General features: G+C 45.2%; 1 protein-coding gene across 3 annotated transcripts in view; it reads right to left on the bottom strand.

Moving 5' to 3' along the window:
* PARN (poly(A)-specific ribonuclease) overlaps window positions 1-24,185 on the bottom strand; it is a 109,705-nt gene that overhangs the window by 21,468 nt on the left and 64,052 nt on the right. For all 3 annotated transcript variants that reach the window (XM_040973300.1, XM_040973299.1, XM_040973301.1), the window contains one exon: window positions 4,022-4,208. In XM_040973300.1, the coding sequence (XP_040829234.1) occupies window positions 4,022-4,208 (187 nt within the window). The remainder of the gene's footprint in view (window positions 1-4,021; window positions 4,209-24,185) is intronic.

The following is a 24,185-nucleotide window of genomic DNA, read 5'->3' as shown; positions in this document are numbered from 1 at the left end:
TCAGTGATTGCCAAAACAGCTTTAAATAGCTCTCAGCTTCAAAAACAAAGTGCAAGGGAAATTAGAAGGTGCTTTTTGGAGACAACAGTGAAAAGGCATTGTATCAAAATATGTGCCATGTAGCTGGGCAGAGGCCAAAGGAAAAATCACGCCCTCAAATGCATTTTCTGCAAAGAAAAATGTATGAAATTCAATGAGCTAAGTTTCCATGTCAAGAAGCCAGATGAAAATATCAATTTAAGCTCCAAATAATCAGAAGATAAGCAATAGACAAATACACAGATAAAATGGAAAAAAAAAAAGACCTAAACACTAGTAAGGCAAAAAATTGATTTGTGGAAGAGATGAACAAAATGGATAAATAAATAAGGAAAAAAGAGAGGAGGTACAAATCACTAACATCAGGGATAGCACCATGGGTCCTATGTAAATCATAATAGGGATATTTTGAACTGATAATTTTATGCTGATGAATATGACAAACAAAATTGAAAAAAATATTCCTTGAAAAACAAATTACTTAGATCCATAAAATAGGAAATTTTAAAGTCTAAATAACTATCTATTTAAGAAAATGAGCTCATAATCAAAAGCTATAAAATTTCAATTCCTAAGTGCTTTAGTGGCAAATTCTACCAAAAAATTATGAAAAATGTTGGGAGCAGAGATTGGCTTAGCAGTTAAGTCAGCACTTGGGGGGCCTTTAGTAGCTCACAGGGAGAGCCTGGGTTTTTCTCTCGTGCAGTGCCATTCCTATGGGCACCCTGAGGTCCTGCTTCCTACCCAGCTCAAAGGTGCATGGCAGGCATTTGGTGGCTTGAACCAGTAGACAGAAGATCTGTGTTTCTCCTGACTCTTAAAAAAATAAAAAAGAAGAAAAAAAGAGGAAAAGTTTTTCATAAAACGGCTCAAGAAATAGAAGAGCAACATTCCTAACTAGTTTTATGAGGGCAGCATAACACTGATACCAAACTGACAGAGACATAAAGGAAAATCATCATCTAACATTCCTCATGAACAAAGGTTCAAAACACTCAACAGGAAATTAGCAATTAAATCCAGCAACATATTAAAAAGATAGCACTTCATGATTAAGAGCAAATTATTCCAGGAATGTGAACCTCGTCAAACATTTGAATACGAATCAGTACAGTTCAAAGTATCTTTTCAAAAAGGACAATAACTATATTACAAATTAAAAACATGGGCCCAGCCTTTTGCCATAGCAGGCTTAGCCTCCACCGGTGACAATAGCATCCTCCATGGATGCTAGTTCTAGTCTCAGCTGCTCTATTTTCAAACCAGTTCTCTGCTAGTGTGCAAGGGTGATCAACAGCAGGTGACCCAAGTATTTGGGCCTTTGCCACCCACTCCACAGACAAGGAAGAACCTCCAGGCTCCTGGCTTTGGCCATTGTAACCATCTGGGGAGTGAATCACCTAAGGGAAGAGTCTCACAGTCTATTCTCTCTCTGTAACTTTGCCTTTCAAATAAATTTAAAAAAAAAAAAAAAAAGGAAAGGAAATGGTACAGAAAGAGTATTTGACAAGATAAAGCATTCATTCATGTTATAAACTTTACTACATTACATGAGAAATGGAGGGAGATTTCTTTAACTTGAAAAATAACTTCTATGAATGACCTAAAGTCAAACTTAATGGAGAGGCACTGAACTTGTCACCTCTAATACTGGAAACAAGGCAAGAATATCCTCTCTCTCAACTTCAATTTAACAATATGCCAGAGATTCTAGTCAATATAATATAGCAGGAAAAAGAAATAAAAGGAATAAAATTGTACTTAACAGCACATGACTGCATGTAGAAAGCCCTATAGTATATTTTAAGAGCCATCAGAATACAGTAAACTTAAAAGGTTTGCAGGATAAAAGATCAATATACAAAGTAAATTATGTTTCTACACAGAAACAGCAAATAATCTGCAAATGAATCAGTCTCATCAAAGACATCTCTTGGGAGGTAGGAACCTGCTGGTTTAGCAGGGATGACTGGGTTCGAATTCTGGCTCCACTCTGAGGTAGCTTCCTGCTAACAGCCATCCTGGGAGGCAGCAGGTTCAATACTTAGGACCCTGCCACCTACTTAAGCTTGGATGTGGTTCCTGGCTTTGATGTGGCTCAGACCTAGCCACTGCAGGCATTTGGGGTTTGAACCTATGAAAGGAAAGATCTTTGTCTCTCTCTACCTCTCATGTGCATAAATGGAAAAAAAAAAATCACAGAAGAAAAGTAATGTAAGGAAAAAACAGAAACAACCAGAATATGCCAACTGCAGAAATGGGTATAATTATTCTAAAATTTATGAAACGCAGAGGATTGAGAATGGCCAAAACAACCTTTAAGAGAAGATGAAAGTCAGAAGGTGTATGCTAGCTGACTGCAAGTTTATTACAAAGACTCAGTAATAATAAAGCCACAGTAGTAGGAGGAAATATTTATCAATGAGTAGGACAAGAATCCAGAAATGTATCTAGAAGTGTACAGTCAATTTAGTTTCCATCTAATTGAAGAAAGGTCTGCTTGGTAACCAGACAGTCATAGGGAAATAAATTAAACTGAACCCCGTCTCACTCCATGTCCATATACATGTGTTATACCCAAGTAACCTGAGAAGGATGATGACTTCAACATAAAAGCTAAAACTACAAATCTTGAAGAAAATACATTATAAGACTATAACAATGTTAGGGCAGGCAAAAAATTTTTTGGGAAAAACTTCCCTGTGCCATAAAAAAGTATTCCTCCACACGGCTTCATGAAAATTTAAAATATCTACTCTTTTTCTCACTAAGGGGGCTGGCAAGGTGGCACAGAAAGCTAATATTACACCTGTGGACCTGGCACCTCATATTGGTGCCAATGTAAGTCCTGGTTGCCCAGCTCCCTGCTTACGGTCTGGGAAAGCAGTGGAGGATGGCCCAGCTACTTGGGACCCTGTACCCAGGTAGGAGACCCAGAAGCAGCTTCTGGTTCTTGGCTTCGAATCAGCTCAGCTCTGACCACTGTGGCCATAGGTGAGTGAATCAACAGACAGCAGATCTCTCTCTCTCCCCTTTTTTAGATCAATCCACTTTAAAAAAATTTAGAAACAATCTAAGTATCTTCCCACAAGAGAATGGGTAAAACAAATGCTATATATTCAAACAAAGAAATTAAATTAAACTATTGGTTTACACTATAGCAAGGATGAATTACAAAAACAAGCTAAGAAAATAAATAAATATGCCAAATAACAATATCATGATTTGATTTTTTAGAAATTAAAAAAATAGGTAAAATTAATTGAGGCCTAGTGGTAGAATTTTTAAAAATGATTTCATAGGGTAGTGTGGTATGGGACTGCTTGAACAAAGGCAGTGAGACAGAAAAGTTCTGTATCTTGCCTTGACTGTGGTTACTGGACACGAAACTCTGAACTGAACACTTAACATCTGTGATTCTGTTACATCCGTACTAGACTTCAGTTTTCAAAATCTCTAAAAGATCATTTTTTAAAAAAGGGAGAATCCAAAATATTTATAGAACTTACTTCTGGGTGTTGGGATCATAGCTAATTTTTCTTTTGCAAACTCACATTTTGCTCAACTACAATTTTCTAGAATGAACACAGATTCTCTTTCAAGGTTTCAGAGCTGCCACGTGTCAGTGTTTGTCTTCCGGAGGAAGGACTGTGGGTAACGGGCAGGCTGAGCCACGGCCTCTTTCCCTGTAGGCAGCCGGTCTCAGAGCACTCTGTGCCCTGTGCTCACAGAACTGGTGGACAAGGAGCAGTGTCAAACAGGACCAAGCCAGAGCCTGCCTGTCACAAGGGGGGGTTTGGGGAGGGTCTGATAAAATAGCTAAGGTCTTGTTACAAAGTATTCTTGAAGCCACAGGGAACTAAAGCAGCATTCTTTTCTGTTATGATGTGAAAGTCAGATTTACTACTTCCAGTCCCTTCAGAACATGACAGAAGGCTGCTGGAGCAACCCTGTCCTTGCAGCCAGAGCCGAGAACACTCACCCGTGGTCGCCATAGCAGTGATCCTGCAGCGTGGAGCCTATACTCTGCGTGCTTAACCGCCTCCTCTCCACCTCCTTCCAGCTGTCTGTCCATTTTCTTTTGATCTGCTTCTCTTCCTGCTTCTTCCCCACGTACTCAGCATAGGTCTGGATCCGATAGCTTTCTGCATATCTGCTGGTATTGACAGCTACAGGGAAAAAGAAGAAATCCTTTCAAGGGTCTGGCCTAGCTCCAAAGAGGTCACTTTTGAAAGGCGGCCTGAGGTAGCCAAGGGAACCCCAGGACTGGCCCCGCCTCTGCAGTTTAGAAAAGATGGGTGACTTTGGACATGTGCCATGAGCAGCTCTTCATCTGGAGAAAAGAGAGCCATGGCTCCCCAAGCTCCCTCTCCGTACAAAAGCACTTTGTAAACTGCAAAGTGCTATAATGGTGTCAGCAAAAAAGTTCTTTTCAAAATATGTGTGCTAAATTTACTGCTTGAAAATTATTCAGAGTAAGACAATGAAAGTATGTAAACAAAACGTCTAAAGCAAAACCGTAAACCCTGTTTTATTAAAAATACAACTGACAGACAGAGCAACCTGAACAGTGGTTGTGACGGCTGCATGGCAGCCTGGACGTCTACTTTGTGCCTGTGTTTGGTGCTCTGAGAATCTCCCATCTACTCTCAGCACGCGGGTGAGGGAGGCACATGACAGGAAGGCAGGATGCGGGGGTTGGGGACTGCACAGGCAACACCCACCCTAACGCCAGGGCCCTCTGGGCCTGTCTGTACCTCACTGCCTCCTGCACATCCACGATATGCCACAATACTTGACACAGGCCTCTTCAGCTGCTGCTGCTGAAGACGGCTAATTCCCTGTAATGTGCCTCTGGCTGACAGATGTACTTGGAGCTAATGCTTCAGATGAAGGCCAGGGAGGCTTGTGCTAAGCCCATGGAACCCCGCCTCTGTGGCTGTGGAGGGCAAACACTGGGAATGTGGACGCCAGGACCAGCAGAAGGTCTGCAGGCACATGAGGGCCCACTGCTGGTGCCAGCCTTTGTGGCTTGAGCTTATATTGTCCTAGCCCATGGCCATTGCCCATGGCCATGTCCCACAATGGCAACGAGATGGAAAGAGGCCAGATATGCTCTTGGGGAGCAGTGTTGGTGCCAGGCTAGCTGAAGGCTCACCGTGACCTGGAGACAGAGGTTGTACACCTGCAGCAGGCAGGGCCCGCAGTACAGAGCAGCTCTTGGGAAATACTTTGGGAACCAACTGGAACACAACACTGGCAGTGGGTAAGAACTGGCAGAGACCTGTGTATGCGGGCCTTAAGTCAGAGGGAAAGACGGCTGCGCCACCGGCAGATGGTTCCCATTTCTGACACCTGACGCTTCAAACACCACCAGATGTAAGTCAGTGTCTCAGCACAACGGTTTATACACAATGTTGTGCCCTGAATCTGTGCCATCAGAAACACAAGGGAAAAAAAACCCGCTTCTTTAAAAAACATACATTTCTTTTTTATTCAGAAATGTGTTGCACTTTTCAAATGCCTGCTCCACAGCTAAAAATGGGGGCAGAAAACCCTCAACTTATCAGAAACTTTCATTTCCCACACAGCATCCCAAAGCAGCAGAGAGCGCTCCTGTGCAGACCTCACGGTCACCGGTCACCAGTCACTGAAGGAGAGAGGCGCTCCTGCTGCCCTGTCACCCTGAGAGCCACAGACACAGGGTCTCAACCTGAAAATCCTATTCTTTGGGACCGTTCCTTCTGCCTTCCAGGTGTCCCATTTCTGACCCCACCCCCAACTCATTCATCCACCAGTCCGTCAATATACACATCCAAAAAACGTCACACAGCTTTGCTTCCAAGTGGCGACCCAAGCAGGGTGCCTTTGTCTCTGGGTTATGCTGTATTGCATAGTGTCTGGAGGCATCTCTGCACTTACAGAGCTCAAACTGCCATAGTCCAATTTTATGCAGAGATGGTTTCCTGTGAGCGAGAGACTCCCGAAAGATGAGAACCCACAGGCTGGGCCATCATTCCTCTACTAGGAGCTGGCAAATGAGCGCTCCTGGATCCGCTTCTGTGCACTTCATCCATTCAACCTGAAGGCTGATTTTGCAAATGTTTCCCAAAGGAATGACATCTATAATCACCCAATCTCATGTTTAATTTGGATCACCAAGTCAAAGAGTCGCTTGGGTCAATACTCCTCATGAAAGCAAAGGTGATGACAGGGCCAGAAAGCAGTCAAGAGGACTGCGTTAGCAGCATCCCATTGTTTCTAATAATTGAGCCCAGTCTCACAGGCAAATGTTACAAGTAAGCCCCTATCTGTGATGAGGGAATTATATATCTGAGCACATTTGGAATGAGGCTTGCTTACAGTGGGAAACAAGTAACAATCCACTTTACACTGCAGCCTTCACATGGCAGTAATTCACCAGCATTCCTTTAAGTCCCAGCAGCTTTGCAGCCCTTGGCCTTTCATCTAGAAGCCAAGCACTGGCTCGAAGCCACGCCTCTAACGGATGAATCAGCAAAATGAATTGGCTGTCAACTGCGTCCTCCAGTCATTGCAGCAGGCCTGTCAGAAGCAGCACGTAGCAAGCTGCTTGGTAACACTAACCTTCTCCAAATCTGTCAGGGAACTGATTCAAGCATATCTTTCAAGCCTGCCCCTTTGTCAAAGCCTCCAGGGTGCCAAACACGGGAAGAGTCCTTCCTGTGTCCCTTAGGTGAACAAGCAGTGCAATCTCATCCCTGCACAGAGTCACTGTGCCTGGTGCACTGTGCGAATCCTGACACCAGGCACACATCACAGCACTGCATCTCGGCAACACCCTCTGCAGAAGAGATGCTCTCCTCTGCAGAAGGAGACTGGGACGGAGGAGCCGGGAAGCTCCTCAGTTTGCCTACAACCTTGGAGGGAAGCCACTGAGCTGGTTTGGAACCGAGACACGACTGACTAACAGATGAAACAGATGACACACAAAAAAATGCTATACTTCCTCATGCTTGCTGTGTACTTACACATACGGTGTGGGCTAACAATCACCTCACAAAATACTTTTGTATTACAAATTTTAAACGATTACTGACATTGTTTTTTTTTTTAATTCAGAACTTTGTCATTATTTTTAAGCAGAATCTCTTCAACAATGGTGACAGACCGCTTATGAACAAGAAAGCTTATCAAACGAGGTATACTCCCTCCTAAATTCATCTGTGACTTTAATGTCATTCCAGGAAAAATTCTAATAAAAACTTTGAATAATTAAAAATAAAAATTAATGAAGACCTCATTGGAAAACAGCAGTAGGAATGGGAGACTGTGCTGAGCGGAAGCTGGCTGCAAAGGGGATGAGTGGGCTTTGGGACTGACTGTGGGAGTGTCTCCAGGACTGCACACACTGACCAAGGCCCAACACTAGACTGCGACTCCTGCAGGCAAGTTACGTCTCAGGTACTCCGCAAGACCTGAAGGACAGACATTTTTCTTACAGACAAAATAAAAAAAATATTTGTCTTAGAGATAATTTCTTTTTGGGAAGATGTAATCTTAGCATTGCTCTTTTTAATACTATTTCTTTTTTTTTTTAACCTTATATTTAATATTTTCTTTAATACTGATTCTTTGTTTTTATTGCCAGAGCTATCCTGTCATTTTAACGATGACCGAGGGCAGGGGAAGATGTTTCACCTGATGCCTCTGTGGTTGAACACAGGGTTAAAGCAGCGGAGATGTACCTGGAGACCAGGCAAGGGGGCGAGTCAAACCGCTCAAGAAAAGGTGATCACAGAGCAATGGTACCAAGATGGTGTGAGAAACTGGGAGAGAGAGAGAAACTGGCCAATCTCACAGGGGAGCCCAGTGAGAGACCCAGGCATCAATGGCACTCTGATTTTTGACAGACAAGCCTGGAAAAGCTGAAAAACTATTTATCCATAGGGAAACAAATGAAATAGGATTCTTACTCACACCATGCCCAAAAGCCCACTCCAGATGGAAGAACTTAAATGTCAAAAGCGAACTTTGAAAACTTGAAAAGAAAATATAAGTGAGTATCTGTCTGAGCTTGATGAAGGGAGGAATTTGTGAAGATACAAAAAGGGTTAAGCATGAAAAGATCAGTAAGTTGGCTATATTAATATTAAAGCTTCTGTCCATCAGAAGATGCTTGAAAGAGTGAGGACAGCATTCACACTGGGAGGAGACGTGAGGAAGCCATTAGGCCGACAGGGGATGAATGCTAGAATACGGCAGAAAGCATACAAATCAGCAAGACAACACCAGAAACAGAAAGCACACCCCACTGGCTCACGGGAGCGGAAACAGACAGGTCAATCACACGGGCAGAGATGCTGAATCTCAGGCAAAGCAGGCAGGAAGAGATGCTTTTATAGCTATTTTGCTGGCAGAATGAAGAAGACTGGCAGGACCCACTCCTGAGCAGGCGGGAGGAATGGGACGGCCGGCCGATGAGGGCAGAATCACTTGGGAAGACAATGTGGTGTTCTCACTGAAAGTTGATCATTCTCAGAAATAAGTTCTAGTGACCCACTGACCCATGGCACAGCATGGAACCAGTGGTTCATAGGAACGTACAATGCACTGCATAAAGAACTGGAAGAGTGGAGCTGTGAGGCTCAGAGAGACAGTGAGATGGCTGCTGGCTTCACCAGCTAACACAAGGTGTTACGTGTGTAAACATGGCACTGCATTTCCATAAACACACGTATTTATTACATGGTAATTAAAACTTGCAGAAAATAATTTAAGAAAAATATTAAGGCCACTCTTGTCACATTCTGCCCATGACCCAGGATGTGTTAATACGTGGATACACAGATTTATGATTATTAATCATCGATACAAGCATTTTCAAAAGCAAACTGTAACAAACAAGTGAACAAAAAGCCAGAGGAGGAAAGGGATGGAGGGAGAAGAAAGAAAAGGGAGGAGAGGAGAGCCAATTCCAATCCCCACAGTGAGGTGAAAGGACACATTTCAGTACCTTCATCCACAGACACATCAGTGAATAACAGCCACTGACAATAAAACGGATGCATCACAATCACACAACGGAAATGCAAGCACAATAGTTGGAGCCTATATTGTTTGACACCCATTTTTAACAGGTTCAAAATCACAGCAAATACACACTGAACACACCCCCTTTCCCTTTGTGTGTGTGTGTGTGGGGGGCTGGTTCTGTGGCATAGCTAGTTAAGTTGCACCTGCAATGTGAACATCTCATATGAATATTTGTTCAAGTACTGGATGCTTCAATCCAATTCAGCACCCTGCTAGTGTGCCTGAGAAAGCAGCAGAAGGCCCAAGTACTTGGACACCTGAACTCCTATGGCAGATGCAGTGCAAGCTCCTGGCTCTTGGCTTCGGCCTAGAACAATCCTGCTGCTGCAAACATCTGCAGAGTGAACCAAGGGAAAGCAAGACTGATTTTTCTCTCTCTTCCTCCCCCAACACTCTTTCCATCATTCAAATAAATCTTTAAATAGCAAGAAACTGGTCACAGCCCAGAGTTTAGGGAATCAGCAATAGAAGAGAAAAACATACAGGGAGATGTAATTACTTTTAAACAAACAAAATGTCCTGGGTTTTCCATTATTTACCCTGTCCAACTACTAACATCCAGCACAGAACAGTAACATCTCTTTAAGACCAGCTAAGTGCCTCCTCCCTACGCTTTGCAGGGCTGTGGAAGCGGAGCACTCCGGATGACTCACATGGTGTAAAGGGGCAGCTCCGAGAAGTCAGACTTTCTCAAACCTTTCTCAGGCAAGAGCCTGTTCCCAAACTGCCAAAGCCAATTTACTAAAGGAACAGCGTGGCAGCCGGGGTGGTGGGGACAATTACACTGTATTGGTCCTACATTTTCCGCAATGGCTATCTTGAGCCAATGTCAAGCGCTCACCGTCTAAGCAGGCTGCCTGTATTCTTGCTATTCCAATGGTCATGAAAAATAGAAATACTTCTTGGAGACTCACTAGGCCAGGCACAGGAAATCCTAAGCATTATTCTGGCTTTGTAGATAAGGGATGGGGGTACACAAGAGTACCCACTTCAAGATCTCAAAGATTATAAGAGTTTAGGCTGAGATCCAAATGAAGGCCACATAAATTGGGAGGGTTGCAGATGGTATCATCTGGAATTTATAGAGGCACATTCCTTCCTACGAAAGCCCTAGAGCCAGGATGGTCAAAACAACTTTCAAAAGAAGATCAAAGCTAGAATGCACACGCTAGCTAACTGTGAGTTTACCACATAGACCTAGTATTATTAAAGTGAACTGTGTACTTTCCAGGTACAGGTACCCAAGCACTTGTGTCATTCTCTGTTGCTTTCCCAGTTGCATTAGCAGCAAACTGGATCGAAAGTGGAGCAGCTGGGACTCAAACTTGCAGTTACATGGGACACTGGCATTGCAGATGGCAGCCTAAGCCATTGTGCCGCATTGCCACTCCCATTTATCTCCAGTTTTAACAGAGAACAGAGTGCTTGAGCTGGAGGAAAAACTTCTATTGTTTTGTTTTTCGACAGACAAAGATATAGGTAAGACATAAAGAGCAAGGTCTTATTTATTAAGCCTGCAATAACCTGGGCTGGACCAAGTCAAACTTGTGAGCCAGGAACTCAATGATCGACTCCCAGGTTGTTGGCAGGAATCCAACTGCTACAGCCACCACCTTTCTCTGAGGGTTTGTGTCAGCAGGAAGTTAAAGTCAGGAGCCAGGGCTGGGACTCCAACTCAGATCATCTAATGGGGATCAGAGCCACCTTCCTCAGCCGACTCAAGAGTCACTCCAGGGCAAACTTGAAACTCTTCAAAGAAAGGAATTACAGTGGAGAAGGAGGGTAAGCTGCCACTTGCATATTTGAGTGCTGGGAAGTGAGGGAAGCAGCAGATGCAGAGGGGTGAGGGAGTTCTAGGCTCCTGCTGGGGAAGAAGCAGTTGGGCTTCCCAACAGCTCAGTCTCAGTCACACAGCTTAGACCCAGACCATGTCATTGCTTGCCCCTTTATTCTTCCTTTCATATTGTGAATAGTACTTCTCCAATAAGAGGAAATGGAATGGTTTTTGTTTGTTTTTTAAAGTGCAAAGCCTGAAAGAGAGAAACTTAGGGCTATGCAAGAGCCAAGGCCATAAAGATGGCACACATTAGGGAAACAGTGAGCACCTCTCTCTTGGACTGCCGCTCTGACTGGTGAGCCATGAGAACCAGGACTGGGACAGGCATGGCTAGACAGAGAATGGCACCCACCAGCATGTGCATGGGCTGGAGAGTGGGCCTCGTTGGGTTGAACTAGGATTCAACGCACATAGACATGTATGAGAGCTGAATGCGATATGGGACAGACAGGACCAGTTTGCTGTATGTACTAGCAAGCATGGGAACCAGGGTAGGGGACGGGCTGATGGGGTTATTGCAGGTCACTCTGACTGGGCCTTAGCATAGGGCCTAGGTTACAGCAGATTATTAATAAATGGGGCTGCTGCAGTTAAGTCTTAAGCTACATAAATCAGAAAAAAAGCAGTGTGCCTAAGCCAACATAAGGCTTTCCATGCTGACAGCCAGCAAGCTGTAGTTTGTGACACTGCTCATAGAAGTAAGGGTGAAGTCTCAAGTATAAGTTTTCAAACATTTTACTCATAACCTCTCCTGGCACCACCGTAACTCTGTTTTGAAATCCTCTTTTCATTCATTCAGCAGACAACAGCCCTGCGTGCTCTGTGTGGCCCCGGGTGTGGCAGAAGTGTAGAGATGGCCGCTGTCTTGAAGACGCCCACAGGCTAGAGAAACAAGAGGGAAAGGTGGCGGAGAAGCAGCAGCCAGGCAGTTGAGAAATGAGGACTCAGCCCAAGGAGGTCCCTGGGAAAGGAGAGGCTGCCTGTTGGGGGAGGACCCCTGCATTTAGGTCTTGGCACACATCGAGTGGTGTCACATCGAGCATAGCTTCCATCAACCAGCCTGGTGGCTTCTCCATAATTACGGGGTAAAAAAGTCAATTAAAAATAGAGCTCCCATTTACTAAGGACTTGACTCTATTTCTAACCAGAAACTAACAGACTTCATTTTCACCTGTTTAGCTATTTAGCTGTCCCTTCACTCATGCACACAAAAACCCTAGTTTTGAAAACTAGGCACCGGGGCTGGAACGAACTGGAGAGGCAGCTCTGTGCTCTGTACTCCGTGGGGAAGGAGTGCAGAGACCGTCCCACCAGAACAGGGGCTAAACTCCAGGGCTTCCTGTAGGACAGTGACCCAGCCTAGGACATGGGACAATTTCTATAAGGAGATTTGAGGGTTAGGAGTGGCAAGAGTGTGGGGAACATTGAGGGTGGGGACCAGCATGCATGTGGAAGGAATAGGAAGTGAGCTGTCTCTTGAGCGAAGACTGGCTGATGGGGAAGAGAAATCATCGGGCTGCACTCAGGACCTCGGCAACTCATCATTCTGTTGAAGCAGCAGCCAGGCCCAGGAGCCTGAGGAGTTGTGGCCTGAAAAAGTAAAGGCAAACCTGAGAAGTAGGTCTTACAGGATCTAAGATTTTTGTGAGGTCAGGGCAAGCAGGCCACCAAGGACCTTGGCAGGGGTAGAGAGACTCCAGGTGGGGCAGAGTGAGGGGGCCGTGGGAACGATGAGACTACAGAGGGGACGAGTCAGGACCTGAGGGTCCTTTGGAAAGGATGCAAGGCATTCTGCAGGTGCCCATCCTGCTGGAAAGGATGCCAACGGGTGGGCATGGGGAGAAGGGATGTACGAGACCCTGGAGAAGACAGCCAACTCTGAGTGTGAGTGGGGACACTGAAGGCAGATGTACGTGACGTGCACAGAACTTTGGGAACCTGGCAGTGGTAAGCTGCACCAGGAAGTTGGCTGACGTCAAACTAGGGGGAGGGGAGAAAGGGGCTCTTCCTGAGAGCCCTGGGGCTTTTGACCAGGAGGGCAGGCAGGGCTGAAGAGGCCTAGAGTTTGTAACTACTCAGAAGTTGGCCAGAACTTGAGTCAGTGCTGCCAATCTGCTGTGTGCTCTTTTTCTCCTCAAAACCACCCACCGGTGAGGGAGAGAACAGGAAAAGGAGGCTGCGAGAAGGTGAGGAACCGGCTGAAGGCCACAGTTCCTAGTTGGCAGAGCTTCAGTTTGAATTTGAGCTCGCTGCCTCCAACGCCATACTTGGGACAACAATCTTCGCCTACCTGGCATGGAGGCAGAGAGCAGAGCTGAAACCCAGCCAAATGGAAAAGGCTCCTGACTAGGAGGGAGGGACTGGGTGGAAGGGAAGAGGATACTGCATGATGGAGTGAAGCAGTAACAGCAAGATTTTCAGAAGCTTACACACCCTGCTCTCCATCACCCCTCCCACCCTAGGAAACATACAACTTAAAATCCGAGTCAGGATGCAATTCCAAACTTGACAGTCTTAAGGAACTTGACAGCTAAAAGATGGAAACAATTTACAATCCTCTTCACACTTCTTGGAAGAAAATTAAGACTGATGTGTCAACTATGCAATCATAATTTAAGGTAAAATCAAAGCTCTCCTGCAGCATGCGAAATGACACATCCTGAATGTCAAGGACAGTGAATCCATTCCACTCCAGGGAGGATGAACTGGTGCATGTTGTAGTTAAGCTGTGTTATCTGTGAGGCCCGCCTATCTCGACGTATCACTGAAGAGCACAAACAGGCAATAACCAGGTTTACAGAGGAGCTGCTGTGCGCCACGTGCTGTATTACCTTTAATCCTGCCACATCATCCTGCAATATCCCAAGTACTAATCCTAACACGTTGTCTTTCATCTCTAATCCTACCATGCCAAGACAGCCCTGTCTGGACACGGCAGGTGAGGTAAGCGGCCTGCTGCCACCGGGCCAGGCCACAGTGAATGGCTGGCACTTAATCCAACCTGATACCACTTTGCCCACCCCAGGGCCACTCCTGCTTTAACAGAGCACACAGCACACTAGGTTTTAAGTTGCAGCAGCATCACCACACAATACTTACCCTGACTGTGTGAAACCTGTGCTGATGTCCTCTGCTCCATTCCTTTCTTCTGTCTGTTCTTTACACAGGTATCAGCGGCACTGGCTTCCTGACCCACTGACAGGCCCTGACCCAAAGTCTGAGACCTGCCACAGTTCCCTGACACGCAGCATTCAGACAGGGTTTATGTGAGACAACGTGCTTTGTGTTCCAAAAGGTTAATCAACAAAAGGACTCTGAGGACACTCCCTATTCTGACCTTGCACGTAACTGAACTGCTGGTTGGAGGCCCGGGTGGGGACCACAGGAAGAAACAGGGTCCTTTCCTTTGGCCAGTTCTCACGAAGGATGCTCAGGAGCCCAGTCCCAAAGCACATCCAAGGAAACATGCTCCCAGCACCAAGACTATACTTCAGACTCTTGAACTACAGCAACTTGTCAAGCTGATGATGAAGCATCCAGCCCGCCACGGCATTGATAATTAGTTGGAGTGGAAGTGTAGTGGGGACGCAAGCCTAGGCCTCCTGCTACGGGGGAGGCACCTCAAGCAGCATCCGAATGACTCCAGCCAGCACCGACCCCTTGCTTCCCTCCCTTTAAATGACCAGATCTCTTCTTGGGAGCATGAGGCTTTCAGGAAGACTATCCCACCTCCTGACACCTCTCTTTGGTTCTCTGTTCTCAAGGAACACATGACACAAACAGGCAGCAATCAGGCCCGGCACGGAGCGCGTGAAGCTGCTGCTGAGCTGGTTCCATCAAGCTACACTGGAGTCCAACACACGTAAACCTAGAGAGAAGGAAAAGCCAGAAGGCGCGGGGGAGGGGCACTGGGAGGAGCAGGATCCTGCGAGAGGCTGACAAGTGCGTGCCAGAAGGCGCCAACTCCTGAAACTCAGACAAGTAACAAGTTCTTCACTACTCCTATAAATTCAAACAATCTGTGAAATCTTATGTCAGCACAAAAATAAGCTTTTTTTTTTTGTTAAAAAAGTGCTATTGGCATGGTTCAGCTTTCCTACCTCAAGTTGTTTCCCCAGATCATTCCAAGCATTCATTTTGCTTTCTATGCCCTTTAGAGAAATTAATGTATTTTTGTCTATTTGAACATTCAATGCAAAATCAACTCATTAGAGAGTCAAGCTTAATATTTATATGAAAAAATCAAAGTAGTGGTAACCGTGATATTGCTACACTTCAAATAACTTTTGAATATTATATAACATCTTCAAAACTCCCAGTGACCCAAGGAATTTCCTACAGTGTCAAAATGCCCATTACAAGTTAGGAAACCGAGAAACAACTTCCGAAAGTCACGTATCTCTTCAGCAGAACACTTTTCTGACTAGCCATGAGGCACTTGACGAGTTTTAAAGAACACTCTACATATCTAATTTAAAAGCAGTTAATGAATCACTTTACTTACATCGCCTTTGTAGGCTGCTATGCCATGAGTTTAATGTAGAAAAATGCATGTTGCAATAGCAACTTTCAAGTTGTAAAGTGCCACAAACCTGTTTATCAGGGAGCTTGCACGGCAGTACCCCGCGTCTTGTGCTGTGTCGGGGTGGCAGTTAGGGGCCTCTGCCGACAGGAGAGAGAAAAGCCCCTATGTCTGAGGTCACAGCCCCATCTTTTCTTTCAAAACCAAAGCAGCAGCAGGAGAGTCAACACTGCTGCCAAAGGTTCATGAACAGCAGCGTTACAAGATAGGTTTACGTTGGCACAAACTCCTTCGGAATCCACGCACACCAGGAGTCATCCTTTAAAAAGTTCATGGAAATGCTAACTATATGAGAAAGCAATGCACAGACTTCAAAACATTTTGCACTGAAATGCACTGTGATAACACACTCAGTGAAATAGTCCCAAGTCCCAACTACAAGTGAAATTCTTTTGATTAATGTGAAAAATGAGCATGTTTTTAGGAACAACCAATTCTCAGGATTTGATGTCAGAGTTCACTGTCTAGCTTCCACCTTGAAATAACATACACACTAGACTAAAAGAGCAATGTTAAAAGGTAGGCAGAGGCTTGAGAAATGAAACATCTAGACTGCAGAGCCAAACTCACCTCCCCATCTGCCCTGACGCAGGCACCAGCGGCTGACAGAGGGCCTTCTGGGAAGGCAAGCAGAATGCCCCCATCAAGTCTAGGGGTACAGCCACTACCATTGCCACCATTTCACTTGAGCGGCCCCGGGCAAGAGCTCTGGGCAGGCACTTGCAGGATGCTGAATCATCTCTCCCCAGCTCCTGCAAGCCTTCCCCCTTTGCACACGCTCTCTTCACAAACACATTCTCCAGGAAGACATCAAGCAAGCAGCTGGCAGAAGACAACCCCAAAGTCATCAGGAAGGCACAGAGCTCATGCCGATTGGGTGTATTTTGTCACCAACACAAGGCAGGTTGCAGCTCTAATACACTGCCGATTCCTTAAAGAACATGAGATCCCTACAAATCTTACCTAATTGCTGTTTGCATTGTTTAAAAAAAAAATTAGCACCAGAATGTAAAAGTTCTGAACACAGGTAAGCTGTCGTTTGCAATGCTGGCACATCCACATGGGTGTGGGTTTGAATACCGGCTGTTCCACTTCCAATTCAGTTCTCTGCTAGTGTATCTGTGAAAGCGGCAGGAGATGGCTGAAGTGCTTACACTCATATACCCACGTGGAAACCTGAATGGAGTGCCAGCTTCCTGGCTTTACTGTGGCACGGCCATGGTTGTTACAGACATTTGGGGGAGTGAAGCAATGAATGAAGATCTCACCTAACTCATCCTAACTCTGCTCTTCTAAAAAGAGAGTCAGACAAGCACTCTATGGGCAGAATAGCCAAGGGAAGGAGCTGGCACACAGGTGCGGGCACTTCTGTGACTGCCCTGCCACTCAGCCTCTTGGAGGGGCAAGCACCCAAGCCCAGAGATGCTGTGGTGGACACTGGTTGGGAGACTCAGGCAGAAAACTGCCCTTGGTCAAAATAGCAGTTTTGAGAATTCTGAGATGGCTCTCTGCAGAACAGCATGCGTGTGTCATGGAGCCCACCAGAGCCAGCGCACGCAGCTGTCTTTCTCCTGCACACAGGAGGGAGAAGACGAGCAGAGCTTATGGTTATCAAACACAGGAGTGTGCGCACACGTACGCTCTGGAGGCAGCGGGATGCTCGCTGCAGGGTGAGTGTGAGAATGGATACTCAGCAGGGGGAGGCAGATCCATGCCTCCTGTTTCATCTCCAGCTCACTGGGACACATACTTCGCCCGAGTGACAATCAAAACTGCTTAAAAAAAAACCACCCAAAAGTGAGCAAATTTCAATCTAAGCTTAAATATTTTATGACACAACTCTGAGGCCTATGTAGTTCATAACCCAGGCCGTGGCACCTGTCCTCTGTCACACATCCCCAGGCCAGTTCTCTGCAGAGAAGGAACGTGTTTCCTCGGATCTGCATCACCAGGACAGAGTTTCACACACCCTATTTCTGTCTGCCTCCTGGCAGCCTCAGGCTTACAGTTACTATAAGAATAAAGTCATGGCTTTACTGCCTGGGGCAAACGTTTTACTGGAGACCAGGGAGGAAATGTTAAATTATGAATCTAATAATTTAAAACATTTTAATATTGAAATAAGATGGATGTATTATGAAGTAGATTTTTAAAATTTGTGAGATGAGTTACACAGGTGGCAGAAGGTGCGGAGGTAACAACCTGTGCTTCCCGGCCCCCCTGCACCCCGCCCTCAGTGTCGCATGTTCCTACCGACCTGCTCTTCTATGGAGCCAGGGGCCCTGAGCAGAGGTCCTGGACAAGCTCCTCCTACAGGAGCATTCAGCAGGCCTGAGTGAAGGCAGGATGAACTGTGCTTTCCATTTTGTCTTCCTGAGTGGGGGAAGGGATGCTGAATGTCAGGTGTGGCAGAGGAGCGGAGGACAGTGTGTACCTAGGTGCACCAATGAGTGTCCTGGAGCCAGGAGCTCTCTGTGGTCAGCAGCAATCCTGGTGAGAGCTGATGGGAGTGAGGAAAGGGTCATGCAGCATCTGTGTTTTTTAGCAAAGGTGACAGAAAGGATGAACTGTGCAGAAGCAGGAGAGAGGAGGGCAGAGAGTGGAGACGGCGGGCTCTCATGATGCCAAGACATCTCCCTCTGGGAAGGCACCATGATGGTGCCACTTTCCCTTCAGGCCCCCTCAGACCCATGGACACGGACATGCAGCCAGCCTGGCCCCTGCTTCTTAAACTCACTTCCTAGTCCTCAGGCACCAGCAGAGTGTTTCCTGGCCAAGGTTCCGTTGCAGCAAGCAGCTCATCTCCATCAATGGCATGGGCGACCAATCCACTGGGTCATGAGCAGCTGCGGTCAAGTGCTCTGGGGACACACCACAGGTAGCACACTCTACCAAAGCTGTGGTCTCTGTGACCTTCACTTTATAGAGGAGCTATCTGGAGCTCCATCTATTTATTTATTTATTTATTTATTTATTACTTTAAAAATGTATTTATTATTGGAAAGTCAGATATACAGAGAGGAGGAGAGAAAGAAAGATCTTCCATCAACTGATTGACTCCCCAAGTAGCCACAATGGTTGGAGCTGAGCCAAACCAAAGCCAGGAGCTTCCTCCAGGTCTCCCACACAGGTGCAGGGTCCCAAGGCTTTGGGCCGTCCTCCACTGCTTTCCCAGGCCACAAGCAGGGAGCCGGATGGGAAGTGGGGCTGCCGGGATTAGAACTGGCACCCATATGGGATGCTGGTGCTTTCAAGGCAAGGACTTTAGCTGCTAGGCTACCACGCCATGCCCTGGAGCTTCATCTCTGACACAAGTTTTTTATGTTCAAGGACATTTAAGAGTATTATTTATTATACATAAAAATTTAAAATCTAAAAATCCTGTAAGTATACTGTTGAGTAAATTACGGCAGCCAATAAAGAATGTTTAACTTGATAAAATTTCTCACATCTGCTAATGGGAAACAGCACAACTCTAAATTCTATTCATAACTCATTACACTTACACAAAATAACGAGGCCAGTGACTGGTATAGGATGGTATTGTAACCACTTCTGGGCAAGTGTGTTTCCCCATGTGTGCTGCTGCAGCCTTCTGCTATGAACATGTATTTATTTTTTAAATAAATAAGTAACAGGCAAACTGCAGAACAAGCCAACATTCCCAGGCTTAGAACATAGTGTAGAATTTCTTGCTACTGTAGTTATTTGCTCAGATGAGCTGAAAGCTGGGCCTGGGGGGAACATGGGCTTATGCTATCACAATGATGTACTACTCTGTGATAATGAGCCAGTTCTTCTTTAAAACAAACAATCAAAAACTGATACTGGTGCAGTAAAGTTTTAAAAATTATAGTGGCAGGTTCTGAGTCACAAAAACCTTCACACATATTACCATTAATATATTACCCCAAGACGATCAACTCAAGGCCAGCCAATAGAGGCATTTTCCTTAAGAAAGAATTGCTTCACTATTTTGTTTAGTAAATTTGGAGTCCAGCTATAGTTTTACCTTGGGGATGAGAAGCGCTTAGGTGTCACTTGGGACACCCCGTGTTGCCCATCCCTTGGCTCAGGTCCCCGCTCCCCCGGGAGGCAGCAGTGATGATCCGTGTCACCCCTGTGGGAGACCTCGACTGCCCGAGCTCGCTGCCTCTGCCTGGCCCGGCTGTGACTGCTGTGGGCATCTGGGGAGTCAGTCAGCACACTAAGTCCTCTTTCTGCCTACCTCTTTCTGTCTTCGCCTTTCAAATAAAGTAAAAACAAAATAAGAACATCTGGTCTTTGCAAAAACCCAAATCCCCCATTTTATTTTATTTATAATCACAGGCTTAAGGGTAACAAGATTATCACAAAGTCAATGGAAATCTCTGCATCAAATTTGAATGTATAAAAATCCATGTCTGAAGCTGACAATTTCCAACATTTGAAAGAACTTAAAATTTATTCTTGGAATTGAATTATCTTGTGAATCAAAAAAGCAACCATTATGCATGCAAATCCACATCATGTAATAAAAACCAAAGCTTTTAAATAATAATAATAATGAAAAAAAACCCTATTCCTACAAACTGGAAGGCTGGGCCCAAGATGATGGCTCAACTGGCTAATCCTCACTCCTGCAAGTGCCAGGATCCCATATGGGTGCCAGTTTGTGTTCTGACTATTCCACTTTCCATCCAGCTCCCTCCTGTGGCCTGGGAAAGCAGCTGAGGATGGCCTAAGGCCTTGGGATCCTGACTCCAGGCTTCAGATCAGCTCAGTTCTGGCCATTGCGGCCACTTGGGGAGTGAAGCAGGAGATGGAAGATCTTTCTCTTTGTCTCTCCTCTCTGTAAATATGCCTTTCCAATAAAAATAAAATAAATCTTAAAAAAAAAGATTATAAATATTTTTTCCACAAAACCACGAATTCCACAGAAGCTAAACTGTACATCAACAAAATTATTCAGAAAATTTAAAAATTATTTCAAGAAATAAACAACCGTGGAGACTTTGCCCATTTACACTGACCTCTCAAGAGAAACATTACTTTGCAAGGAGAAGGGAACTTGTGCTGCAAGGCTACAGCAGATAGACAGCTCTGGCTTACAGTAGGTAAACAGCTTGCTTAAGGCCAAAGAGAAGCCATAAACAACGCATGGACCTATTGGGCAGCCCTTCCAGCCTGGCTCCCCATGTGGCCTTGGACTGCTGAAGCTGATTCTGCTGATACACACAGGAACAAAGAAAGAGCGATTGCACTGCGGGTGGAAATAAGGAGAAGAAAGGTGATAACCTGATGGTGATTGTTTTTCCTCGGCTATAAAGAGATTACCTTAAAATGGTATTGCAAATGATAAAGAAGTTTAACTACCAATCGAATATCAAGCCAAGCATATTTGGCAGACCATTTTTGTTTTTGGCAGATGAATTTTTTGACTCTAAACTCTACTTATCAGTTAAGACTGACAACAAATGGGTATCCAATCTATGAAAACAGCTCTTAACATCATGTCATAATTATTATTACTACTTGACACGCACGAATATGAAAGCTCTAACTCTTGGTAAGTCACTCTCAATACACAAAAATGAAAAGCATTTTTATTTGTAATACTAACTACAATACACAAGTATCAGGGTAGGAAGTACTAGAACAAATTACAAAGTTTTTACTTAAAACAGCAAAAAGAAAACCTCCATTTCTCAATCCTTGGGGTTGGGGCTTGCGTATATTTTTCTGCTGTTAGAGGTATGAATACTTTAAACTGAAATTCTTTGGCCAGAAAAAAATAAAACAGTTAAGCATCCCCACTGCTACCTCTGATTCCTGAAGAAATGGGTTTTACAGCTCTGAGCCGGGCATGCAGAACAAAAGCGTAAGCTCTCCATTTACACTAACACACTCCTGAGAAATGCTCTTCTGGTCGGGTGTTTGAAAGCAGCACTGAGACAGAAACAACCCGATAAATAATGGTGAAAGACAGAGGTGGAAGTGTTGCACGCAGCACGACTCCCCACATGTGGGCAGTTATTAACTGAATGCAGTGCCTGCTGCAGTGCGCACCTCTGGGCTCTGCTGAGGGGGCGCTCCCAGCGCAGGGGCAAGACGTGCCAGAGCCTGGGCTCATTTCCAAAGCACGGCGCCATGGATTCGACCTAACAAGTTGCAACAAAAGCTGTAGATCATCTGAATAATGCTGCATATTGTCCTGAGCTGCTGTCCACTGACATCCAAGAGAGCTCTACAATATATACCCCACTCTATCATTTACACACACACACACACACACACACACGCGCGCGCTGGGAAGGCTTTCTACTTACAGATAATTAAATGCCTGTGTAAAACCACAAATTATACAGGACTTTTTCTTTAAACCACAAGTAAGGAATAAAAATCAATTCTTTGTGATTTAAAGACAAAAGAAGAAAAAGCACAGACTCAAAGGGAAAGAAAGCAATTAGTTAAAACAACAAGTAAGGCAGCCCAAGCCTTCAGCAGGCCTTGGGTTATTAATCCCTCCCTTGGCATCTCCAAAGCCCTCTCCCGGGTGCCGGGTGCTCAGCCCTGACTCCACCAAGCAGACAATGTTTGTCACCTAGCCAGGCTCCCTCTCACCTTGCACTCTTATCAGGAAGACAGAAAGGGCAAAAGAAGAAAAGATACCTATGAAAACAACTGAGAGGACAGAACTCCAAGCTGGGGAGAAAAAAAATTCGCCATTGCCCCTCAACTGCTGACTGCTCAGTAAAGGCAGTTTCTGGATCACCACCTTTTGAAGAGCTAGCTCCATGGATTCAAGAAAGCAGATGACAAGTTCTTCTGCTGCTCTCTCCAATTTACTTTAGGTATTTCAATTGTACATTCATTCTCCTTTTTTAACAACAACAAAAAAATAAAAACTTCACTGCTGGCCCCAACCCTACAGCACACAGCTTGCTTATCTCTGTGAGCTGACAAAGGGTAAGTCCAAGGTCCCATTATCTTTTAAAGGTCAAGGATGAGATGGCATGGCCTGTTCTACACCACAGTCTACACCCCATTCAGAAACGAAGCTACTGTTCATTAAGGACACAGAGTCTAGACAGATTAGCACAGAACTTGTGCCACTACTGGGAAACCCCAAGCCACATCCTATTTGATGGCTCATTAAAAAATTAAATTACTTGTTAAGTGTTCAAATGGTAGATGAATCCCTACACTAATCAGAAAAGGCAGTTCATAAACCATATATCACATAAAACATAAGCTTGAGTTAAGGAGTTGAAATCATGACAAAAATAATGAGACGACGCCCGACACAAACATCCTTTGGCTCCGTTCCACATACTGAATTGTTAGATTAGCAGCTGCAAGTAGAGATTTGTGTACTCGAAAGGTTAAACACGTTTAAAAACAGCACACAACTGCAAAGAATTCTTAAAAGTCTCTGGGGCCTGAAAATAAGTGAACATTGTTCTTCCTTCTGGAAGGCATGAAGTTAAAGAAAAAGTTGTTAATTGTGTACAAAAACCAGTTGGATAAAGAATTTTGTCTTTTAGGGAATATACAAGAATTATCACATAGTTATTTGCCAGGCCTCTAAGAGTGTCCTAACAACCGGGACATTCAAACCTCGCCACAATCAAGGGCAGAGCTGGGTTCTCCAAGGAGGTCCGCTCTTCCCACTCTGCTTTACTGTCGCTCATCCATCTACTCACACAGGTCTACAAAACCTGACCTTTCAGATGAACTTGGCAGTAACAGCAGTCATCTTGCATAGTTTTAAGGGTTCTGTTTTTCACCTTATGAATTGAGAAGCACTTACAAATACAGCAAGTGGACTGTACCATCAGAGAACAGTACTGTACCTTGCTAAGGACTCATACAAATATGAACTCTTTGCTCCACAGTCGTTTAATCTGAGTTGTGCTCTGACCTCTTAAACTAGCTGAGAGACAACTATCCATAGGATATGACCAATGGACTCTGCTGCCACCATTGCTCCCCATGGGGTATCCTGTAAAATTCTCCATTTATCACATAAGCGATAATGTTTCTGTGAGTCAGGCCCCGACGTGCGACTGTGTGGCTGTGAACTGGTCCCTCTGTCTGAATTCCCAGCTGCCTGCTGTGCTGCCTTCCTTTCTGGGTGGGTCAGCCTCGTGTCTTCCTGCTGCTAAGCTTTGGCATAAGGTGCTCCACCTTCCTGCAGCACTCCCTGATACTGCCACCAAGCTTTCGGCTCTCGGTGCAAACCTGTCTTTTCTAGAGAGTTGCTCTGACGGCCACCGCCCAGGCTCACTGCTCCTGTCTGCTGTTCTCTGCTTCCACATGCACTCCTCACCCTTTACTGCACAAACTTCTGTCTCCTCACTAGACAACAACTCTCACAAGGGTAGGGCATGCATTTTGTTCCACAGTCTATTTTCAGCATCTGGCTCAGTGCCTGGCTTACATACATTTCCTTCAAGAAACACTTAAGTGCCTTGTGTGCATTAGGGGCTGTTCTAACTAACAGAGACATTTCATAGGCCTCAGAGGGAAATATGTTACCTTAAATGGAGTGGCAGGATTAAACCACCAGAAGGTCTGGTGGTGGGCATCTGGCGTAGGGGTTAAGATCCACCTTGGGACACTCACGCCTATGTTGGAGGACCTGGGTTTACATCCTAGCTGCCAATCCAG

Source organism: Ochotona curzoniae, unplaced genomic scaffold, assembly GCF_017591425.1.
Source record: "Ochotona curzoniae isolate NIBS_2020 unplaced genomic scaffold, NIBS_Ocur_1.0 contig_2321, whole genome shotgun sequence".
NCBI classification, from domain to species: Eukaryota; Metazoa; Chordata; class Mammalia; order Lagomorpha; family Ochotonidae; genus Ochotona; species Ochotona curzoniae.
The sequence above is the reverse complement of the archived record's forward strand: the minus strand, read 5'-3'. Positions and strand labels throughout refer to the sequence as shown.